This window comes from Telmatherina bonti, assembly GCF_933228915.1.
Source record: "Telmatherina bonti genome assembly, chromosome: 2".
Taxonomy (NCBI): Eukaryota; Metazoa; Chordata; class Actinopteri; order Atheriniformes; family Telmatherinidae; genus Telmatherina; species Telmatherina bonti.
In genome coordinates this window covers 31,651,544-31,677,211 of record NC_136620.1, presented here as the reverse complement: position 1 = coordinate 31,677,211, position 25,668 = coordinate 31,651,544, and the positions used below count along the sequence as shown (strand labels likewise).

The following is a 25,668-nucleotide window of genomic DNA, read 5'->3' as shown; positions in this document are numbered from 1 at the left end:
TTAGTTCCATTGGCAGGAGCAGTCCAGAGGCTCCTGGAAGTTATACTCCACCACTGTGGCATTGCGAGAACAGTAGAGTGTTATGGTACGGGTTTGTAGTCCACTCTCACGGCAGCACTTACAAAACCTGGCATGACTGTTGATGTTAAAGTTGAAAATGGTGGCAGATGGACATTTCCCATCACAAGAATACACTGTAACCTGTGAGAAAAGGGAAAGGAGTAGAAATGAAGAAAAACAAAAGCACCTTTTACACCTGAATGTTAACTGGTTTTCTTACTGGTGCATTACTCCGGCAGTCATCCTTTCGAATAGTAGTCCGAATAGCCACACGTTTGCATGTCTTGCCATCCTCTTTACCTGCACATTTTCAAAAAGAATTCAAATTAACACACAAAGTAGCCTTCAGGAGAGCTCTAGAGAAAATAGCAGAATAACTTTCTTTGTTCTTTTCTTACATTTTGATTAGTTTTTTCTGTGGTGCTTAGCGCTAATCCAGTCAAACTGTATTGAATCTATATCGACAAGTCACATTTTTGAACAGTAATGCACATGAAAACAGATCCGCAAAAAATACCCACAAAGAAAACACACACTGTCATTCAAGTTCAAACTGAGACGGACCCTTTGTTGCCCAGCAGTAGGAGATTGCTGTGACTGAAAGTGGGATGTATCTCCCAGCAGAAATATGCCGAAGGGTGTACATACCAAACCCTACTTCTAAACCAATCAAAGTAAGTTAAATGAAATCTGTGCAGACCTGACGGGTATGAAAAAAGTAGATCATCACCACCTGAGTAACACTGGAACTTAGATTTTGTGAAAACACAATAACTTAATCAAACTTTTTCTTCAGGTGAAATTGTATTTTCAAAGTTAACTAACAGATGATGAATAAACACAAAAACAGACAAACATACACAAAAAACATTTAAAAACTATCAGCAAATGAGTCACAAAGATGCCAAAGAATTATATGAAGTGGAGAAGTGCAAAGTGGTGGTACCTGTGTCACAGTTAGTACTACCAGTGGGCGTTATGGGGTTAATGGTAAATGGTAAAACACCCACTCCAGAACCTGGGAGCATCATTGGGATCACAGCCGTCCGGTTCAAAGAGCGTCAGGAGAACACAAGGTTATGTTTTGTTAAAAAAAAACAAAAAAACAAAAAAAAACAATTTCATTCAATACACAAATATAGGTTGGAATCAGTGCAGCTGGCATGCACATGGATTTTACTTCTTTTGGGTCCCACCAGGCAGCCAGCCAAGGAACGCAGTCACTTGATGTACTACAAAGCTCCACAGAGCAAACTCTAACCCCTGCACCATCTCACATCCTTGTTGGTGAAACAGTCACCAAGGAGCACCCTGATTGGTGAAATGGCAAGGACAATGCTAAAGCGGGCAAGCGGGTGAGGGTGCAATGCTGAGTCCAAAGAAAGAGAAAATGTCACCACCATTTATTAAGGCATTAATCCACTCCTTTCACTTAACATAGTTTGGTTAAGAAGACAGATTATCACCTTCAAGTTTGGGAATACCTGTTATTGCATTGTGTTTTAATATAATTTCATTAATGCTTCTGTCTATTTTTTCCTCTGTCTGAGCTCTAATGTCACTCAAAAATGTCAGCAGAAGATTCTGAGGACACCTTAGGAAGCCAGGGATTTTGAAGTGTAATTGTAGGCTGCCAGGCTTGATCTTTACCTTCTACAAAAGGCAACACACCCAGCCATTCAGCCAATAAGCCCATCCACTGCCAGGAAACAAAGCGCACACCCCTATTATCAGCCGCTCAAAGCAAAACCAGTAGCCCCAATTAAGTTTAGAGACTCACATGTTCTGCAGCAACCATCAACATAGCTCTGAACAACGCCCCCACTCTGAAACAAGAGAAAAAGATTAAAAAACAAAATGACCCAGAGAGAATTTAAAGGAAAAATAAAAGTACATAAAAGTTTCATTCTGTATTAACAAAAATCTGAAGCAGGCTATTAAGCTGAAGTGGAAAATTTAGTAAGTGGATATTTAACTGCTTCACTGACATGGGTCCACTAAAAGTGACCTCATTTTGGTCATTTAGGGGTCCTGACCTGAATACATTCTGTGTCATTGAAAGGAGGGCAGATGACCCCAGAAGCAAGAATCACTGCTCCCACCGTTGTCTCCATACAGTCGTAACGTGTACAGTTCTCCACCCAGGAACTCCCTGCCTGCACACACAATCAGTCTTATAAGTACGTTGTGAAGAAGTAAACATGGAGGACACGAAATACATGGATGTTTCTTCTCACAGTGAAAAGCTCTGCACTTCCGTTTTCATTGGTGAAGGTACATGAGATATTTTTGCAGGAGCCGCAGCACACCTGAGGGTCTATAGATGGTGCGTACACTTGGTGCTAAAATGAGGCGATACAGAGAGGAGTATCTTTGAGATAATGACTAAAATACAGATCATATTAATTTATCAGAAGCGTGTCAGATACATACTGGACCACATTTTTGGGAGCAGTTTACGGAGGTGATTTCCATAGCATAAAAGCCAGTGAGAGGATCTTTATGATGTAGGCAATGGACGGTGTAACATAGCTCTCCCTCAAAGTACTGAACCAGAGACTGGCCTGGGCCCAGTACTGTCATCCCTTCAAAAAGACACACCTCAGCCTTTTCTACACAGGAACACATAAACATGGAATATACAATTACACTGCAGGTAAAATAAGTACACTTGGATCATATAATGGCCTAAGGCAGCATGGACACTGCAAGTACGTAAACTCTGCTGTCACACCATTACAAAAAGCCTATGCGCTTTTAAACTTGGGTTACACGTACGACATGTATGCTGAGGGCAGCCACAGTTGGAGCTGCTGTCTGGAACTTCAACCAGCACCTCCCCCTGAGAGAAAACAAAATGCTGACTTAACTAAACTTGTTCTCTTCCTCGCAAAAACATGATTAGACAAGGACTTCTGATGCAGCTTTTTGCTGACTTACCACCTGACACATGGGGAGAGCGCTGTCCTCACATTGGCATTCTAAGCATAAGAGAGACAAAATTAAAGAGACAAGTAGTGTGAAACTTATGCAAGTACGTGACAAGCATAACAACTTTTGGGATAATTGCAATCATCGACCCGTATATGATTTGACACCAGTAGCGAATATTATATGAGCATACATATGTGTGTGCTTTAGAGTGTGAGTACCACAGTGATGCTGGGGGCAACAATGACCAGGAATGGCAGTTTGAACCAACGAGAGACCAGGTGCACAGCTCACAGATGATTCGGGGCAGAGATTATTATCACAGACTGCAATATTTATTGGAGACAAAGATGATTTGCAGAAGATACAGACACATGCAGACACACAAGCCAACACTTACCACAATGGTACTGTGGACAGCAGCTGTTGGTGGTGTTTAGATCCACAGCCAGAATTTCTCCATGTGAACAAGTTGGAATGGGCTCAATGCATGACTCACAAACTGCTCAGAAAGAAAAAAACAAACAATTTTCCCAGATGGCAAATGGTTTAAACCACATATTTATAGTTTACTTGTGCGTAATAATTATAACTTACCGCAAAGGTAAGAGTAGCAGCAGGACTTTTGACCCCTGACCTCAACAAGGAACTGATCTTCCCTGCAGTCAGGGGCAGAGACAGGAGGACACGCCATGGGGTCACACTCTGAGAAAAATCACTGAAAGTTTAGACCAAATGTCAGATGTAAAGGAAGGGTGGAAAAGTCTGCAGTAAACTTTGTTCTTACCACATCTGTACTCTGGACAGCAGGACAGTGCGCTATAACCAATCACTAGTCTGTTGCCGTTATCGCAAGGTGGAGCTTCGCTGTCACAGATGGTCATGTTGCACTCTAGAGAGTAGAGAACAAAAGACAAAGAGCAAGTATTAGCTCATTCTCATTAAATATGTGATGATACTACAAAGGTTAGCGTTATAAATTGAGACCTGCCTCCAGAGGTCTGTTTACAGGATGTTTAATATGCTTGTCAACAAGTTTTAACCCACCACAGATCTTCTTTGGGCAACAGGCACCTTCTTCCAGTACATCCAGCACATACTCCCCCTCCCTCTCACACAGTGGTGTGGAGACAGCACTGCAGTCTGGTTCAACTGCTACTACAGAGCCATTCTCCATACACTTGTACAGACAGCAGCTACGAGTAGAGCCGTTCCACACTTCTCCTGGGGCTCGAGGGTTACCCTCATTATCCGTGCAAACTGGAGATACAAACAGCCAAGTAAATACAGTCATGATGCAAAAATAAAGTGGGTGAAATAAAGCACAGAATTCATGCAGAGTCTGTAAGTGCAGTGTTCACTCCAAAGGTATGCAATTTGTCGATCACTCACCACAACGGTCCTCAGTTACACAGAAAGGGGAGTCAGCGCGGTGCAAGATGGTTCCACTGCGGCATACACACTCCTCTCTGATGAAAGAGCAGGTAGTCTCCTCGTAGTACTCTCTGTTCAGACAGGTACGGCTGGTGCAGGTGCTCACACAAGGCTGATATTCTTTACCAGGAGGGCACCGTAATGCTACAAGATGACAGGCAGTGATGAATAAATTATATACATAAGGGAGTGTATTTGCTTGTCTGTTATTTATTGTCTACTCACGGCAGAAATTGTGTCGTCTCCAACTGATGCAGACTTGATGTGTGTAGCAGACTGCTACGTAGGCTGCCAGAAAGTCACACTGGTGATCTTTGTAGTGCAAGTCTCCAGCCCACATGATGTCGCAGAACTGCTCTGGAGGCACCTGCAAGTTTTTATGATCAAGGAATCTGTTGATTTTTTCTAAATTGTGCAGTAAACAAGCGTCTACAACACATAAAAGATACGTTTTTAATTTTCTATGGTCAATGGTAATGGTTAATTATCCAACCATAATCTGAAACCCAAAAGTAAACCTAACACATACTGATGTAAAACAAAACAAAAACAAAAAATATCTCCAACCTGTTGAACGATCATCATCGTCTTATTAGTATTGTCATATGTATTTTCAGTATTGAGATCATGACAAGCAGCTCAGCATATGCTGTAGAACCAGGTATGTATAAAGCCATGTGAACTCTCTGGATACCTTGCTATGACAAGGTGTGAAGGCTCTTTGGCGAAGCATAGAAAGACAGGTAGAACAGTCCCCGGTGGTGCAGTTGTCTCCCACCCTGCGTGTGTGTTCAGTCTCATCTGTGGTTTGAACTCGCCATGCCTGCAGAAAGAGCATCATGTCTCCCACCTCTCTTACCACTGTGCCATTGGGCAGCTTCAGATCATCCTCCGGGTTCCCATCACAACAACCTAGCAGAGCGGGGAGACAGGTTTCTTAGCATGGACGTCAATGCGAGTTTTATTGCAAGCTGAGCAAGATAAACGTGGAGTGAGATAATGTCTGTTTGAAGCTGCCTAATGGAACCACATGGATCTTTACATCTCAAACTGTCATATCCCATAATGACTCAAGTCAAAGTGATGCTTCTGTGTGGACATTAAGCCTTGAGATGCTGAAAGATGGCACTTTGATAAATGACTCTAGTGTTGATGAAGTCAGTGTGCACATATGCAGACCCACCACACAGGCCTCGAGTAGGCACAGATGCGTTGCTAGGAGCATTATACTGCAGCACCATAATCCCTGTGCTATGATACCACTGTATGCTGATCCTGCCAGGTGTGTGGATGAGATACATGCTGCCTGTGTCTTCCACATAGAGGGAATGGCGTGAGAACGGAAGCTTTGCTGGTCTGTAGTTTACGGTCACCTAGAGAAGGATAAAGTTAAATGAATCGAATTATCCATGCGGGATACGTTAAACATTTGCTTGAGTATTAAAGCAGGTTAAAATGGCCACCTTGCGATCAAGTCTATTGATAATGATTCTGTAGGAGGAGGTAGTAATGTTAAGCTTCTTAAAACAAAGACCAGATGTTCCTCCTGTAGGATTCTGTAGAAAGCAGACATCAGAGTTGAACATCCATGTTCAGTAAGCTCAACATCTTTAAAGCTTGATGCAAATGCAAATAAAAGGAAGAGCAATAAGATTGTACTCACAGTTCGTCTGATAGAGTTCACACTCTACAAAGAAAACAAAACATTATTTTGACAGCAAGTGTTTTTTAAGTTATCTTAAAATAAATCTCCTTTTTTTTTGCTCTCCGTTATGTTACCTGACTGGTTGGGCATTTCTCCACAGTGCCAATAATTGTCTCTCTTGGCAGATTAACCAAGATGTAAGAACCATTATCATACAAGGCCACATTGTTCCCATCAAAAGTGATCACACGCAGATCTGACATCACAGTGCAGCGACCTAGCACGAGCAAACACAGTTTATCCCAGCACAGGGTTACTCAGTCATTTGGAAAGTTATACTTCACAAAATAGCTTACATGGGCACTGCCATTGTGGACAGCAGGGGTCCGTGTTGATGAGGATGGGCAGCCCCAGCAGACTGCACTGGGGTGGAGTGGTGTTGTAGCGACAGTGGAGGGAGGAGTTGTGAAGAAGCAGCTCTCCGTTGAAACAGATCAGCTCAGCACACTCATCAATACGGTATGAGAACGGGGGCTGCGAGCGCAATTTACACATTTTGTTTAACACCATTGTTACATAACAAGAGTTCTTGCATCTGTTTTCAACTATTTCTTTTTTTTAATTAAGATACAGATTTCATGTGGTTTTCAATTTAATTTCCTTCTGTGTTCTATAGAGCATGCATGTCTACAAAGGCATGAACTCTGTAATTACTTATGCATTATACATGACTTATTATGCATATGATACAAGTAGAATAATTGCTTAACTGCCTGGGTGTTGGATAATAATAATAATACTATTTGAGAGTTCAAATAATGACTACTTGGGGACTGCTGTAGCAGCAAAGATATTAGAGCATGTCACACCAAAACTGCAAGGCTGGTAGTTCAAATCGTACACCCACAGCCATCTTTTGTTGTCATTTTTTGTTTCCGCAGACAAAGTAGTTTACTCTGCTTGCACCCAGTCTCTATCTATCTATCTATCTATCTATCTATCTATCTATCTATCTATCTATCTATCTATCTATCTATCTATCTATCTATCTATCTATCTAGCTATCTATCTATCTATCTATCTGCATAAAATTCTGCATTTTTTTCAAAACATTACACATTTTTTTATGAGCTAAATGTTTTGATATATGAACAATCCATCCGTTCATCCATCCATCCATCCATCCATTCTCTTAACTGCTTGGTCCAACTAAGGGTTGCAGGGAAGCCTATTCCAGCAATAATTGGGCAAGAAGCAAGTACACTCTTTACTGGTCCTAGTCCATCTCAAATTATTAGTCTATTATCAGTTAGATAATTTGAACCCTTTTCTTTAAAGTTAAATTAAATAAATAAATAAAAACGACAAAAAAACAAAAAACAAAAAAACTTGTCACTGACCTACTTCATAACATAGAAAATAAAAACAAATCAAGATTTCAACTGCAGCTAAAAATAAATAAGTAAAATTTGTACAACAATTACAATTTGTAAAAATAAATATTATATACTCAGCTAGTTAACTGGTAACAGGTGAGGTTGTCAGGATCAGACAGAAAACCTAAGAATTTGAAGGAGGAGTTGTCACTTAGTGCTCGTACCTAACACCATCACACAATCATGAATGCGCTAAAAAATATATATTTCTTAATACAAAGTTCCAAAGTGATTTGATTTGTCAACATCTGCAGGATATCAAAAGGTGAAAAGATACAGGAAATTTGGGAAAATCCCTGAGTATAAAGGGTAAGTATGGAAATCGCTTGGATTAGTATGACCTTCAACATGGGGTCTGCGTGGCAAAGAATCATGTCATGGTAATCAATAGAGCCACATGGACTCAGGAGTTCCCTGGAAAACTCCATTATAACCATTATAACTTGACAAAGTATTACACAAAAAGGAACTCTTTTCCAAATACTCGTGGGATAAGCTCATCTGAGATTAATTGAAAAGAAATCGGGTTCTATGAGCCAAAGATTAGAAAAGGCCATTCAGACTTTAATCCAATTAAAGTTACAGAAAACAGCATCTATGGTGATGTAGAGGGCATCACTGTCACCATCCCCGCCATAGCTGTCTGTGTGAAAGTAGACGCACATATTGGAATTATTGGAGTTAACTGTGCTGGCATTAAAGCATCAACTGTCCACTGTTATTTCATCAGGACAATGTCAGACCTCATTCTGCACAATTTATCACAGCATAATTTCACAGACACACAGATTAAATAGCCTGTCTGAAGTCCTGATGATATATGAAACATCATGAAGGGGACTATCAGAATATTAATAAGTTTTTGTTGGGACTTGCGTCTTTTATATAATGGTTTAGTGGCTAGTTAGACATTTTACCAACTTCTCTGATAAGAGGGTTTGTCATTTTAATTTCATGAACTACGTTTTGGTTTACGCCATTTTCAAGGCTTTGAGATCAGAGTATTACAGCACTACTTACTGTGCACGGAGAGGTGGGCAAGAGGAAGGGAGGTGTGGTGGATACATCTTCTGTTGTTGGTGAGGTTTCAGGGCTTGTGACTATTTCTGTGCTTACAGGCTCAGTAGTGGGCTCCATGGTTGTTGAGGGTGCGGCTGTTGTTTCAGTAGCCACTGGAGTGACTGTTGTTTCTGCTGGTGTTGGCAGAGCTGTGGTTGTGGGTTTGGTGGTGGTTTCAGGCATGGTGGTGGTGGGGGCAGTTGTGATGACAGTGGTGGGGGACGTCAGAGGAGGTGGAGTTGATGTTTCTGGGGAAGGGGTGGTACCAGTGGTGAATGTGGTAGTGGGCAAGGTGGTGGGAGGAGGCGTCGTAGGGGGTGAGGAAGTGGAGGGGACCACTTCAGTTGTGCTAAGTGTGGTCGTCTCTGGTGGGGTTGAAGGAGTGGGAGTGGTAGGAAAAATGGTGGTTGGAGGAGGTGTGGATGGTGTTGGGGTTACAAACTCAGTGGTCACAGTTGTGCTGGGAGTAGTGGGAGTAGTAGGGGTTGGTGTAGTTGTTGTGGGCATGACAGTAGTGGAGGAGGTAGTTGTTGCTCTTGTAGTTGTGGTAGTGGTCGTGGTAGTGGTGGTGGTAGTGGTTGTTGTAGTTGTCGGCCTTGAAGTAGTCGTGGAAATTGTAGTAGCTGTTGTTGCTGGAGTTGTAGTTCTGTTGGATCGGGTCACATATGCAAAGGGAGTTGGAGTTGGAGGAAGAGATACACCTACAGGACAGGCAAATATATTTCATTAATTAAAAAAAGGGGATAAAACCCAAATAGTGTATTAAAAAAAAAAAAAAAAATCTATTGTTTACTGAGCTGCACCTACAATCTTCAGTGTAGACGCATCTTCTGGTGACTTCATCTAAGACCATGTTCCTGGGACAACGTGGGAAGCATCCCTCCACACTGTAACATACAAAAACAATTTCAGCGCCTGGATTGATCAAAGATTATGTTGGCTGTACAATGACTGCCATTTTAAAGCCAAGCCTCTTACGGAGGCAGGAACTGGCAACGTGTGGCATCTGGATCACTGCATGTGTGGACACATGGGCTTGCACAGGCCTGGTAGCGCCACTCACACATCATACGGTAAGGTATAAAAAAAGAACTCTCTGAAAAAAGAGAATAAAGATGCTTTATTAATTTTAAACATGTTCATACAGTATGCACGTGTTATAAATGAGTATACAGTAAACCCAAAAAGTATTTGGAAATGTCAGCACCATATTAAATGATAGAAATGAATAAAAGGTTCACTCTGTACTAGTAGATATGGATCTAATGTAAGTAGATCTATGCTATAGAGTTGGATCTGTTAAACTCATACTGTTAGAATGAGGTTCATCATCTGTTTATGTTGACATTTTTTCATCACATTGTGATGTTGCAGTTCACATTAGAAGGTATGGATGCAAATTGCCATCACATGATTATTTTACTCTACTTGATATCTGTGTAAAATGTTGGGGTCTGAATTCTGGAGTTAAGAATTCATAATCCATTCTTAAAGGGGATTTTTTTTTTTTTTAGAAAATTTAAAGAAATTCTACGTAGTTGCAATTTTTGGTTACAGCTAAGAATCTGATCACTGAATAAGCTGATGAAGACTGTCTAACATGATTCTGTAATGTCCAAATACATCTTTGGGTCACCATATTTATGCTGGATACATGCTTGTGTTTCTAACCCTCCAGTGTAAAGCTGCTGCTGGACTTGAAGCTCTCTGAGGTGTCGTATCTCTGAGCTCGTGCAGCAGTGCGTGTAAGAGTCAGAAAGACTCCGGGTTGGCTGACGAGCTCAAACGAGGTGTAACCTGGCAGAAACAACCCCTGGTGCTGGATGAAGCTTGCTCGGCGACTGAACTCCACCCCTCGACTCCAGTGCTCCAGCTGGAGACGGCTGCGTCCTGACACCGCAAGGAAATAGTTTGGTCTCTCTGCAGACTCCAGTGAAACCACAGGAACACCTTTAACATAAGCAAGTTTTGTTTAATTTGTCCTCATACACAAAGAGTGGCAGTGTCTTATTGCGTGAATGCGGATGCTCACGTGACGTCCTGTCCTTCTGCAGCCCTCCAGTAATCATGAAGTTGAACAGTAGGCCTGGGGCAGGCAACTGACCCAGTCTCTCTCTTATCAGTGGAAAGACTGAGCTGCTGGTGCGATTCACTCCAAACATGGTGTCATTATAGACAGCACTAACCAAGGAAAATGGGCCATCCCCTAGCTCTGCAGGGGAGCGCGATAGGAAAAAAGGAAGTGTGTTTGGCGACAAGCACTCCTGGGATTCAAAGTGAGTCCACAAACAACATTTTTAAGAAGATCCTCTCGCATACATACCTTGATTATAGTATTCACAGTCGTAGGCTGAAAGAGTGAAAGACAGTTTGGATGTTTTAAAGCATTTCAAAAGCACAGCAGTACTAGCATACAAGATTTTTTTTTTTTTTTTCAAAAATACCGGCGTACTACCTGCTTATGTGTGTATGTCTCTGTGAGCATACTCACGACAGACAGAGGGTGATCGCCAGTGTATCGTGACACCCTGTTGACAGCATTTGTGTGCATATGCAGCGATGGACGTACAGAGACATTCACAGTCTCCCCCACGGTTACAATTGCAAGTGTCTGTCAGGCAGTTCCTATAAAACCAGGCTACATCAACCTGAAGGGCACACACAGCATGCATATAGTCACACAGACACACACACACACACACACACGCATGCACAAACAATCATAATAGGAACCAGGTCAAATCATGCTGGGGGAGGCTGGGGGAGGTCTTCTTCAGGGGGGTGAATAGTTTTTAATAATTCAAACAGGAAGGACTGATGAGATATTTGGATAAAGGGATGTGGGTCAAGCTCCAGAGCAAAAGGTATCAGATGAGCTCTATGACAAACAGGCAAAATGCTTCTGCACTAATTTGGTCTATCCAAAGGTCGGCTTAAATGGACCTATTATTTTACATGGACCACCATAAAGCACGGAGACAGCATATCATCCCAGCAAAACTCTAATCTGCATGCTTACTATCTAAAAATTATGTGACAAGAACAGATGCTGATTAGGTAGTAGCTGGAGCAACACTGACTCATCCAAATATTGCTGAATTGATACGCAGTCATGTCAAAGGTTTATACAGCTTACATTGAAGAACAGAGTCCAAAAGAATTTGTCTGAAAAAACTGTGAAATATGGATAAATCTGTGCCCATTAAAAAAATCCTATTGATGCAACTTGTCCTTTCTTCACTTATACAAATTTCATTTTCAACACCCGTGGTTCGAACTGAAATGTCTGGTCACAGGAGGATAAAAAGGATGAAATAAAGCACAGGCTGCTGCAGAGGGAAATCACGAGACTGCAGCATTCACATCGTTACAGCTGTATCATGATGCGGTGAACAGATCGTTTTCCTCTCTGATTAAATCCACGACTGAAGAATTTTACAACTGGATTGCATTTGCAGGAAAAAAGATATTCAGATTCTAGATTTGGTTGTTGTTTTATTTTAGGAAGGAGAACTTTGGGAACATAAATATATGATCAATGGAACTGATGAGTAAATGATGCATGGTGAATCGGATTCTTTTATCAATCTTCAGAATAAACAAATAAAAAACAACTGGGTTGTGTTTGTTTCCACACCCTTTTAACAGCAAAGCCATTTGGGTTTATTTTCTTGTGACACCACCTTTTCTTTTAAACAAAGAAATTAGTATGTTAATTCAGTGTTCAAAATGACTCAGCACATATCAGAAACATGAAGTTTCACGAGCAGAAACGCAGACACAACATCTAACAGAAACACACTACCAAAGCAAGTTAGTTGTAAGCCAAAGTAGATTTGTTTGTGTTGACTTATGATCTCTAGCTCCTCACCAAACAGAATGTGACAAACTAGCGGTAAATCTGATGAAGCCGCATGATTCATTCTTTGGAAACTTAAAAGCAATGTGTAAATACATTTTTGTGGTTCTCTTGCACTCTGAAGGGAAGCTTTGTCAAGGACTTAAGACAGTATGGACCAACAATGGAAATCCACACCAACACTTCAAATAAAACTCACAAGAAAATATTTCTAAACAAAGATTTGCTCTTGTATGCTGTTGTCATAACGATCTGCACTTAACTTAGAGATTCAGCTCAGTCAACTTTCGCGTGCATAAAACCATGGCTCCATCTACTGGTCAGAGTTAAAAATAATATTGGAACAAAACAAATTAGCGTATTTGTTGTAGCCTCCTGTCTCTCATTATATCTATCGTTCAGGAACAATATATTTGCTAGGATCAGTTAAGACAGTTTCCCATACCCCCTATCCAACCTCTGCTCCCCTGTTGCATGCAAGATAACTCTTCTACAGCTGCATTCATTCTGCATGGACATTTGAGTGTGTGTGGGGGGTGTATGTGTGTGTGTGTGTGTGTAGGGGAGGGTGTATGTGGGTCCAGTTCTGTGACACTTACCACGTTGTGACAGGGTGCAAAGACATCACTGTAGAGGAGTGCGCACTCTCTTTTAGCGTACGGCTGTCTCCCCAAGTCCCCTTCACATGGTCGCTCAACTATATAGTCACTTTCACACTGACACACACAAAACACACACACACACACAAAAAAGGTGATTGAGTGTCTGATTACTCTTAAATATCACAGTGGACTCGCGGGACACTTGCACATAAATTAAAGGAGCAGGAGGGAACCAGGAAGAAATGAGTGAGTGAGAGGGAGATGGACAAAGGCAGAGAAGAAAGAGGCTCGAGGTAGAATCAATGCAGGAGAGGCGTTGCGCTGACTCATACCTGTCCTAAGGCCCAGCTGTCGCCGAACGTCTGTGCATTATTGACTTCCATGTGACTGGATGTGGTCATGTCGTTCACTGTCACAGTGTCAAAGTTTCCACACAAGCCACTGAGAAGGCCCTGAAAGGAAAGGAAATCGATGAATAAAACAACTCATGTTGTTAGATTTCTTTTCTAACACTTTTCCAGTTTTTATAATGTACTTCCTGCTCTGACCTTCCACTGGGGCCCAGCTCTGATGTGGACAGTCGTCTTGCGGTCCCAGAGGATGGTAAGATCCTGATTAGGGAAGTGGACTACAGTGTAGTAGCCGGCTTTCCACAGCTCAAACTCTGACCCTCGACCCACAACGGTGGAAGGGCTCTGAAGTCAGTTGATATTGACAGAATTTATTTTATTTAGCTGAATATTTTAATGAAACTGACAAGCATGCTGTATGCTGAATATATATATAGAGCCTAGTTATGTGTCTGTTGTTTTTACCGGATTGCCAGAGTTATCAGTAAAGTAGATCTTGGTAAGTCCCACATGAATAACAAGTATTTTCATACACACAATACCACTCTCATAGCAGTCCTTATTTTGGGCAACAATGGACACCTCAGTTTCTCCGGTACTCTGTTAGAGAGAAAAACAAATTACTCCTGAGAGGGATGGATTATTATTATTTTAATCTACTTTCATCCCCTGTCCAATATGCACAGCACAGTGTTATTGCTTGTTTATGAAGAAATCTGTAAAATTGTCGGGAGTCTAACATCAAATGTGATTTTGTTTGTTCAGAAAGCACAAAGTTCTAGGGATAGGAGAGTTGACAAGACAAGGAAGCAACCGGGATATTAAGACTTAGCAGGTTGTCCGGTAGTCTGTTGGGTCTGAACCAGAATGCCTGTTCTGCTAATTCTAATTCTATATCCCTGGGAGCGCAGGAGTCCTGGGGTTTGATGTGAACACTGGATTCTTTGTACCACTTTCAGCTTTGCTCAACGTCTGCTAACATTACTGTAGCACACACCCACCAGCTCACACACACAAACACCCTTTAATCTGCTCTAATTAAAACCAACTTTCTCTTCTAAGATTAGAAATGGCCTTGGATCTTCTTTCCCAGATTAAAATCAGTTTTGGCCTGTAAATGTTAAGTATGCTCCCCTATTGCCTCTTCAGCACACATCAGCGATCACTCAAACACTTCTTTGACTCAGTCTAGAAATTGTGCAAAAAAAAAAAGTACTTTTCTGAATGTACACAGACAGAGTTCACTTACTTTTAACAGATAGACTTGACAGTCTGAGTGGTAGTCGTACTCAAGGCCATCAAATGTGTGGTAATGCCTGTCACTGTAAACAGTACACACGGCTGGACATGGAGAGTAGCTGCAGTTGAAATAGCCACGGTGGCACACACTGAAGGGAATGGAAAGATGTACATGACATACTGCTTTGAAAGTAAAGATCATCATCTCAAATGGGAGACATTACTTTGTAAATTATGATACTGTATCGTTGATAAAAAATGATTTCATTCGTCTATGAAAATCACAATTGATGCAAAGACATTTACCATTTGTAGCAAGGTGTTTCCACAGTTTGTCCAGGCAGGTATTCAAGTCCGAGCCAGGCACAAGGACAGTTCTCTGGATAGTAACACTCCCCCTGATGCAGCACCAGCCTTCACAAAGAAAAAAATCGAACCCCCTTCCTGTGATTTTGCCCATTAATTATAATTGATTAATGTCTAACACTAGCTTCCGGGCAGCCAGTGCTTTAATTAGTGTTAGTTGGTTAAGCTTTAGAAAGTCAGGAAGTCTAACAGAGATTAAAATTTCTTCTGCCAAAGGCAGTCTAGGAAATTATATTTACACATGATCACAACAATTAAATCACTCACTCCTACTGATCATCTCTATACAAACTAAGAGTCACATTTTTTGTTATATATCATCAGAAATGGTCTCCAAGGGTTGGCTGTCAATAAGAAATTCTTGAAGAAAGGAAACATTAAGAAAAGGCTGAGGTATATTAAATTACTTAATAACTGGATTTAATATCAGAGGCTATGGGTTTTATGAAGTGATTAATTCTCCCAAAAGCCCAGATCTCAAGATTATTGAAACTGTGGGATTATTTTGACAGGAAAAACCAAAAAAAAAAAGGCAGTCGACATCCAAAATAATGCTTTGAAATGTCATTCAAAGTAGCTGCACCAAACACTGACTTTACAGCTTGTTGGAACTATAAAAACAATGACTAATATATAAATATATATACATATACATATACATATACATATACATATATATATATATATATATATATATATATATATATATATATATATATATATATATATATATATATATATATATATATATATATATACACAAAGCATTAGACCCTGCTTTCTTGAAAGATCGTTTCACTGTCTGACAACTTTATAAATGCAGACACTACAAGAATAAAAAGATATTTAACACATGCAAAAAATGGCTTTGTGGAAGGTGCATCATGCCTTTTGAAAACAACACTGAATGAAAGCAGTTCCTTATATTACCCAGGAGCACAGACACAGCCAGGTATGCAGGGTGTGCTGGGTGGGCAGGTGAGGTTCAACATCAGGTTACGGCAGGTTGGTGCACAGGCCACTCCTCCTCTCTGCTCAGTGCATCTGTGATACACTTTTCCCTCTGGACACTCCCCAACCTCCACACTATCTGGTTCTACGATAATCAGGCACACATTCACACACTCAAGAAAACCAATTCACCAGTCACTTTAAACATCAGATGCAACAGGCAGTCATGGGAAACAAGCTACAATTGCAGACATAAGGCTCTTGATTTCAGCTAAAGGGATATAGCCTGAAACGGTACTTTGTTGTGGAAACGAACAAGAGCAGGAACTGAAGGGAGGAGGGAGTGCAGAGAGGTTACCTTTTTCCTCTGGCTCACACTCCATCTTCCCATTTCTACACAGGCTGGTGGAAGAGATGGGGAAGGAGAGAGAAAGGGGTGAGTGTTTGCGAAAGAGAATAATGCTATCAAACACAAGGTTAGTTTAAGTGCTCTACGTCTCATTTGACAATCACTCAAGCTTTGCACAGTGTGTGCAAGCATGTAACACTGTGTGTAGTGAGGAGAGCATTTACAGTGAGGTTTAACTCTTCAGATCTCATTAAAGCAACTCACTCACCAAGGACCAGATGCACTGAAGGTTACCTCCCCTGGCTGTGAAACACCGCCCATAGCGTAACAGTGACACTGTGACCTGAGGAGAAACTCAAGTCGTTATTCTGATGCATTTTCTGAAACATAAAGTATACTTAAACCCTTTCAACCAAGAGGTAACTGACAGCTGACGTAAAGATAAAATATGAGGTGCAAAAGCCTTACAGCTGCACGCAGCGCTGCCGCACATCGTCATAATAGGTGCCACCTAGACAGCCGCACCCTTCTGCACATTCATTAGAGTCACATGTGTCAGTGGTAGATAGTGCACGACAGGATCGGCCACAGGACGACACGCATGAGTGATACAGCATACCTCCAAGACAAACCACTCCTATGCGTTCAAAGCAAAAAGGTAATACAATCACAAACAATACACAGTTGTCATCTACATCATTTTGGTGGAGTAAATTGTACAGTGAGGGTTATAGTTGATTTAAAAAAAAAAAAAAAAACAGGAAAAAAAAGATAGAAACTTACCGCATTCAGAGACATGAGATCTGAAATTAATGTCAACTCCATGTTTGGAGCAAAGGTAAGTGTAGTGAGCCAATGTAGTGCACAGACAGCTGCCCCCACAGCGACAGGCCTGGTAGCGACACTGCTGCTGATAGATGTATGGACTGATGTAGCCATGACACGGTGCAAAGACACTCCCCAAAAGCACCTCACACTGGGATGCATAGAACACTGGAAGACACAGAACCTTAAGATATTTGTAATTATGGTCTGATTATATCCCCCATATTCTGAAATCCCAACAGAGGAACCAAAATGCTCCAAAATGCACAGGGCTTTCTGCTACAACAATGTTTGGCAGCCAATGAGTTGAACCAAGACGACTTTTAAGAATAAACTCATATTCATACAATCCGGAAATCAAAAATGAAATTAAATAAATGAACTGGAAAACATTACAATGTAGGGTGCAGTTCTGTTTACTTAAATATAAGGCGTGACATAATAATCCATCCAAGAAAATTAAGATTATTTACCATTGTGTTGGTTCATTTCACAAGGGTCTATAATGGGGAGATTAACAGGAGCAACACAAGCAGACGAGACCTTCCAGGCATTGGCATGAAGCTGAGGAGTGCCCTCTATCATGCCTGCAGGAGACCTGCACAAACACAAACACAGTCAGCGAAAGCCACATTTCCCACATGGATCTGTAAGTTAGAGATATTAGAGATATTCCCTTACAGGAAATCATCCCGTAGATTTCCATTGTAAGTTCCACACAGGCCTAATGTCTGTCCATGCCACTGGTTCTCCAACTGCACATAGACCCGACCCCCTTGACCATCATACAGCAGCCTCAAACCAATACCGGCCTTCAGCTGTGTAAATGTGGAAGTCAGCTTGCGCACCTCGACTGTACCTAAATATTTACAGAAAATCACAAATTTAAATGCCTGTGTTGTTATGTTATTGGATCCAGAGTAAACGTGTGATATTTCCATCAGCTTATGAGATTTCTACCATCGACATAGGGCAGGGCAGGCGACGGGTTGACGCCGATTATCACTTCTCCTTCTCTTGTCAAGGTTATTTGATGACCCACATCTTCATCCAACACCACCGTCACAGACTGAATACACACCTGGTGCTGATACACATACATACATAATGAACATATATAAAGAGACATTTGCAGTATATCCCCATGTAAAAGACACTTGAATATGCTTGAATATGTGTGAAAAAATGTGTTCTTCTGTTCAATATAACTTAAATGTCAGTGTCCCTGTTAAATTAAATGTTTAAATGTATTTTTATTTAGTATTTACACAAAAGAGAAACCTAAAAATGTACTAAGTTGGAAAAAGATACAGGATAAAACAGTTGTATCAGCAGTCAGGACGTACAGAAAAAGCTATACTGGCATTATTCCGATCTGCAGTGACCTTCCCAAAATGAAGCCACAAATAGTAAACTACTTGCATAATGTAGTACGAAAAAACAGATGGGCAAGTCCAGCAAACTTGGCACCATGATCAATGAAAAACTGAATTTCTCTGACAGCTCAGATGGTGTGAGCGGCACATCAGGACATTCATCTCTATGTACACAATGCCAAAAAAACAAAAACTTCTCAGCACAAAACAGCAGAGTAAACTTTGATAAAGAGCACAAAGAGAAACACGATGAATAAGGCATGCAGATACTGTAATCAGAAGAGAGGAAATGATTTTCCTGTTTAGATGGGATCAAGCATGTTTTGTGTGAAACCTAGTCAGAACTATCACTGTGAATGCACAGTCCGAACACAAGGCAGAGGTTGTAGGGTATGCACATGGGGCTGCAGATTACCGGATCTGGAAGGAAGTATGTTCAGTATTACAATTTCTACAGGACCAAAATCTCTCAACACTTTGGCCATATTGAACAGGAGTGTACTCACACCTTGTAGTGTGTGTCCGTGTGTGTGTTACCTCCAAACAGGTCGTATACTGCAGTGTGATTGTAAATTTGCTGCTGCTGCGGCTTTTTGCCAGCACGTACTGACACGCCCCTGGCTGGAGAAACATCCTGCCATCAAACGTGGTCACAAAGACGTCTCCTACGACCGAACACTCGGCTGATAAAGCAGAAAGAAGCATTTTTTTTTTCCATTTGAAATCTCTTCTCGCTCTTTAGTTTCTATATGGGCTTAAAAGACATGCTTACCTGTGCAGTTATTTTCAGTGCAGTTCCACACTCCTCCCATGCACACACTTTAAAAAAATAAAAGCAGCAAGTTAGCAGCACAGTGGGCATCCTACAAGCTCACCAAGAAATCATGTTCACACTCACCAAATGCTGCAACCTTGCTGAAGCACTTGTCCTTGTATGTATGATGTACCATGGTAAACACAAGGACACTGAGAAACAGCAATACATGTTCCGTTCTGTAAAATAAGACCTGTGTGGAAAGTGGACTGCTTAATCTATATTAATTTTCCACGGTTTCAAGAAAAATGACAAGAAATCTTTGTTTTTATTACCATCAGGACAGTAGCAGCCATCCAGACAATGCAGGTTTGTTCCTAGACACTCTTTCTCAAATGTACAGGTGGGCGGACAGCAACTGATGCAATCTCTATACACAAAACTCTCCTCACAGCCATCATCTGTGAACATACAAACACAAACATGAGTGTGGACTTGTTGCCTGAGCAGCAATTTGCACATTTAACAGGACTAGTGCATTTTGCATGAAATGAGTTGATATTTTATAAGATAATCTTTAGCAGCAGTGGAAACTTACTACATGAAGGGAAGCTGTCTCTCCACTCTCTTACTGGATACCCAACATGTGAGCAGGCTCGGGTGTACTCAACCAAGGCACGGCAAAACGTTTCCTCATCATCAGACCTAAAACAAGTATTAAGAAATAATGTGGAGAACTTGCTTTTTCTCGTAAAACTAAAGTAAAACTAAAGTTTAAATGTGCTCGGTTGTCAGTGATTGTGCTTTGACTTACACACAGAGGTCAGACACACAGCTGGCAACAAAGGGATTGGGGTCGATGTTTTCATGACACGACAGAAAAGGGAAGAAGAGCAGTGCACTGCATTTCTCTATGGCATCCTGCGCATGTTCACAAGTTCACAACATGATAGTGTTAATATATAGCATTTAATATCACCAGAATCAGGTGCAACAAAACAAACACAGCACAGTAATGTCACACATATGTATCACTGGTTCTTTTTTAAATTAAAATCAGAGCATACATGTGATCATTTTTGTGTCATTTTAGACAAAAACTTATTATTTTCTACAGTTCTTACATCCATGTCTGATTCAGACTGGCAGGGCCCATTGAAGTCCAGATCTACTGTGGGACAAGCTCGCTCATGAGGGAGGTCCACAGCCCAGCTGTTAGCAAACACTGCAGGCTCATCTGTCTGAATGCCTAAAACCCAGAATCAACATAAGTTTAACCCATGTAGCCATGTAGCCATTTTTAACCATGTAGGTAGACTGAACAAGGATTAAAACAGGAAAACCACATAAATGAACATGTATAGCTGCATTCATAGTGTAAAGATGCATTTTACATATAATTTAAAAAAGCTCACATTTCTTTTATTCCTAACCCATCAAACACACTTACATGAAACACATATGAGAGGTCTGTCACATAAAACTGGGGATGACAGGGACATTATTAAGTTTGTGAAAATGTTGTGAAAAAACATGGCATTTTTACTTTACTATCTTTCCCTGAACTTATTCGCACTCTACCAGACCTCTTTCTGCCAAAACAAGCAGGGAAACATAGTTCATATTACTGGCCACCTGAGGAAAAATCCATGCTTCTTCCATCCATTCAAACCTGAACTCCCAGCTCTCTCCTATCCTCTGGTCTCTTCTGATCCCACTGCTACAATAATTGACCAGAATCAGTGTTGAGTGTATAATAACAATAATTGCAGTGAGTGGGTGTTGAGTGAAGAGATAGGATGAGGGGCCAGTTGGGCCGGTCTTACCGCGAGCGGTGGTGAGGTCATCGCCAGCGATGTGATTAAAGTTCCCACATAATCCACATGGGGCTCCCTGATGCTCCTCGCTCATCTTCAGGTAGACACCTGAGCCTCCATCCCAGGCCAAAGAGAAGCCAAACACACTCTTCACAAGTAGGTAATCTGCCAGCCGCTCAATAAACACCCCTCCTACAGTCTGAGGCAAACTTAACCTGACATTTCACCGACACAGACAAAGCAGGAGAGGCAGAGATGAAGTCATGTCTCTGAAATTACTCTGCTGAGACTAAAAAGACGTGTCTGGATGAATTTGCCTTCACACCTGCGACCACCCTGGTGGACCTGATATCCAGAGATGTGGATCTCCTCCTCATTTGGGAAGAACAGGCTGAGAGCTCTTGGACATGTATACACACTTCCTTCACACGCTCTGCTGTTGTGAACCTGAGACGACAAAAAAAGTGGATGGAGGAGAATCAAAGGAGGGGTCAGTGAGGGAGATGCATGGAGATTTATTAACATGGATTAGTCACAATCTGTAACCTGAGCTAGCATTCTAAAAAAAAAAAACACAACCACCTGTCTGGAAATTACGCAACAAGAGTTGAGGTATGTCCCCTGAACTGGTGCAACATATGAAATTAAATGCATTGCTATGATAAAAATTATTTAAGATAAAGATCCCAAAGTTTGATGAAATTAGTAAAAATATATTTAAAATATATTTTACAAAAATGCAAAAACATTTGATGACTAAAAAAATGAGGCGTGTGCAGAGGAAAAAGCTTTATCATGCAAGACCTGTTACTTTAAAAATGATCTACAGGTGTTTGTTTCCAGATTTCAGCTGCAAAATGACTGCATACAGTACCAAATTCAGAGTATATTTCCTGTTTTTCAGTTTAGCATACTTGCTGCTTACATGAAGGTTGATTACTAGCCTTACCCACACTGTGTACTGTGGTGGAGTCGAGTGGCAGTCCTGGGCCAGAATATAAGAACAGGTTCCAGGGAAGTAAAAGTAGATTCCATCAAATGTTTCATAGTGGTTCTGACCCCACGACCTGCAGATCCCATCTCTATCCTGGCCCTGGTTAGGTACTGAGAGGCAAATAGGCAAATCACTCTAAGCAAATACTTGTAAAATCAAGTGGCTCAATTTCATGTCAAAAACTGAGAGGGCAAGTCATACATTCTGCTTCTGTTATCGTCTTTACATCATTCACCGGCTTCTGTTTCATCGAACGTATTAGTAGAAAATGAATACCTGAATTTTCTAAAAGGCCTTTGTTACAGGAAATCCCCAAAACTGGCTTTGCCAAGATGCTGCTCAAGACCCTTCCAAAAATCTGAGTTGTGGGCTGGTGGTCGCAGTAAATCGGGTCTTATAATCTTATTAGTAAAAGGCTTTTCAAGGAGAATTTCCATTTAGCACTTTTTTTGACTGCTCTGTTGCTCTGTCGTCCTGACCTTTAAAATCTGAGACAAAGCCGAAAAGCTTGATAGTATTTTCTATATCAATCTTTAAATACTTTTTAGGGCAGGTAAATCTTAATTTTGTCAAAGCTAGCTGTTGTCTCAGTTCTATTACAAAAAACTTTATTCTTACTAGCAGTTGTCCACATAAATTGTTCCCTTGACAAGGAAAAATATCTTCTCCATCTCTGTGACCTCAGATCTTCTGATTTATTGTATAAGAAGGCTGTAGAAACTAGAAACTCCATCACTCAGCCCTTACTCTATTACCTAAGTTCAACTCATTTAATATCTGACTCTCTAGAGACTAAAGTCTATGTTTGTGTGCGTGCTTGTGTGTGTGTTGAACAAAGAGAGATAAAGAGGGGATGAAACTAGTAATTATGTGATAATTAATGGTGGAGTGTGTTCAGGTAATTGAGGTTTGCTGAATGATTGGAGACCTTCATATATTTACTTATTCATGTAAACTGAGTGTGTGAATGTATTCTGTTAGTAAAGTAGATACTGTTATGAAACATGCCGAGCAGCTGCATGGTTTGAAGCAGGTGCTTCAAGCAGACACAAATAAAAAAAGATATGTAAATGTATGCTAGTGTTTCACTCACTGATCTGGCAGCGGTCTCCCAATGCCTGGAACTGAGCGCAGTCACACACACCACTCTCCTGACACCAGCCACCATTGAGGCAGCCGCAGTATTCTGGCAAAGACATGTTCAAAGTCATGTTTCTTCATTCTAGCCAGTCTAAAGTTTATGTTTTGTTTTTGTTTTAATGAACAAATTATTTATTTTCACTTCTTTTAATTCATATTTACCTGAAGAGGCATCTCTGGCTGTGTAGTTGTGCAAAATGCTGCGTGACAAGGTACCCTCTGACAGCAATGGTCTGTATGTCTTGGAAGACAATGAACAACAGACACTTAGAGTAGTTCCTCCAATAATACTTAAGCTTTAACAGCATCACTGGCACAGTGATGCGCCACTGGTTTACCTGCTTCTGCGAGTTAAAAGTTGCATCAGATTGAGTGGGAGAAATGTGAATGTGTGAGTGAGTGTCTTTCTCTGTACAAAGACAGCTTTGTGCAGGTTAGGGTGTTGTGCGCATGAGGGTGCCCTGACCTCCACTGGTTCTCTTAGGTGTAGTGTACAAACCTCCTCCCCGAGGAGATCCCGTTTCCTCCGAAGTGCATTAGCCCTTCTGAACACACACACACAAACATGCACATTAGTGGGAAGGAACAGTCAGAGGGGAGACTTAAGTGCACTTTACACCACTTGAATTCAGACTCTGATCTGCTTTTTACTGAGGTCCCTCACACGAAGGTGCAAATACACACATTCAATCAATGTCTTCATCCCAGTCTTTTCTAGTCAGAATCAGAAAGTGTGCATTTGTCATGGTCATCTTGCAGCACAACCGTGTTACTCTTAACGTGCCTTCTCAAAGTATGAGCATGAATACTTTTCACCCTTTTCCCCCTCTCATTTACCTCTGTGATCTTCCCTCTGCCACTGAAAGTCGACTCTGAGCTCCTAAATAAGAAGTCACACAATCAGCATTGTGGTACACACACACACACACACACACACACAAACACACACACACCTACACACACACACACACACACACATATATATATATATATATATATATATATATATATATATATATATATATATTCACACACACAATATATATATGTATGTATATATATATATATATATATATATATATATATATATATATATATATATATATATATATATATATTCACACACACAATATATATATGTATGTATATATATATATATATATATATATATATATATATATATATATATATATATATATATATACACACACACACACACACACACACATATATATATATATATATATATATATATATATATATATATATATATATATATATATATATATATATATATATATATATATATATAAATTTTGTCCTGTACATACATTTTTATAATGATCAAAAAGTTAGATCCATTGTCAGGTGATATATATTTAGAGGCAGAAAGAGAGATACGTTTTACAAATTCATAGAGGATTCGTGAAAGTTTAATGTGGGAAAAAAAACTGTTGGCTGAAAGGATTTTGTGACATTATATTCTACATTCTAGCCTGTTTTATGATCTTGATCTTGTAAATACAGGTATCTGATATTCAAGTTCATTCATACTTATACTACGTGATCAGAAAACCATAATGGCCTTTTGGATGAGTAAAACAGTCTGACTCACCCTCAAGTAACAGCAAGTGGGAGACTGAAAACGACATGAGAAGAAATCGTTTCAATGTCCACTTGACGTTCATCTCAGAGTCCGAAAAGAAGTCCCACCTAAAAATGTCAACGATGCATCTCAACTGTCCCGAGAGGAGGGCAGGATTTGGGATGTGTGGAGGACAACACCGAGGCGATGCTGGGTCGTAACTGTAAGTCCTTTCTGGTGGCGACAGCCCCTCCTGAGGAGATGACGAGCAGGCTGTCTGAGCACCTGTGTGCGCAGGTAAGTCCGCAGTGCTCTCTGTCACTCCAACGTAGGGGCAGTCTGCAGGTGTGCTGCACCACATGCATGTGAAAGCTCTGGCAGCAAATACATTTCTGCTTTTTGGAGTGATAAACACACAATAAGAAGTACCCTATTCATTGAAACCCGAAATAGTGTAAAGTTTATCAGCTAGAATGAAAATCCTTTTTATTGTATGCTGCAATCAGTTCATGTTAGCTTATATGAACCGCAGCATTAAGCTAACTACATCATTTCCATTTTAGTCTGGTCAATATTAACTTCACGAAACCTACAACAATTTGGGAAATATTAATATTAGTATGAACGCATGTTACAGGACCGAAAATATTAATTATCACTAATAGTTTAAACTTAGGAAGATTGGTTGGATGGTATTCTCTGTTTTATTTTAGGCAACAAACAGATGCTGAAACCAGTGTTTTGCTAACAGGCTACATGTATGTAGCCATTAAGTAGGTTATTCTTAACATAGTTAGTTTATTATAGGCCTACTTCAGTTTTGTTTTTCCTAATAATATAAAACCAAGCCTGTAAAAAAAAAAAAAAGATGCATCTGATCAGCTTAAAAAATATTT

The 25,668-nt window shown here is 40.5% G+C and overlaps 1 protein-coding gene across 1 annotated transcript; it reads right to left on the bottom strand.

Annotated features, from left to right (window-relative positions):
• otogl (otogelin-like) lies at positions 1-24,875 on the bottom strand (the record flags this gene model as incomplete). The annotated part of the gene is made up of 57 exons (XM_079257777.1): positions 1-201; positions 281-360; positions 1,841-1,886; positions 2,097-2,216; positions 2,298-2,402; positions 2,494-2,672; positions 2,839-2,902; positions 3,001-3,041; positions 3,213-3,317; positions 3,392-3,493; positions 3,589-3,696; positions 3,779-3,883; positions 4,039-4,251; positions 4,384-4,569; positions 4,651-4,792; positions 5,120-5,337; positions 5,609-5,798; positions 5,889-5,981; positions 6,089-6,112; positions 6,205-6,347; positions 6,427-6,604; positions 8,527-9,266; positions 9,373-9,452; positions 9,544-9,661; positions 10,237-10,515; positions 10,598-10,777; positions 10,889-10,915; positions 11,057-11,213; positions 13,024-13,140; positions 13,359-13,478; positions 13,575-13,721; positions 13,842-13,976; positions 14,626-14,764; positions 14,922-15,029; positions 15,912-16,077; positions 16,291-16,334; positions 16,550-16,624; positions 16,750-16,918; positions 17,065-17,274; positions 17,580-17,704; positions 17,788-17,965; positions 18,067-18,193; positions 19,020-19,165; positions 19,255-19,301; positions 19,381-19,489; positions 19,572-19,697; positions 19,835-19,941; positions 20,051-20,157; positions 20,361-20,485; positions 21,063-21,268; positions 21,379-21,500; positions 22,003-22,157; positions 23,141-23,233; positions 23,350-23,428; positions 23,687-23,732; positions 24,025-24,067; positions 24,803-24,875. The coding sequence occupies 57 exons, from the start codon at positions 24,873-24,875 to the stop codon at positions 1-3; spliced, it is 7,668 nt and encodes a 2,555-aa protein (XP_079113903.1).
• Between the last annotated feature and the right edge of the window lie 793 nt (positions 24,876-25,668).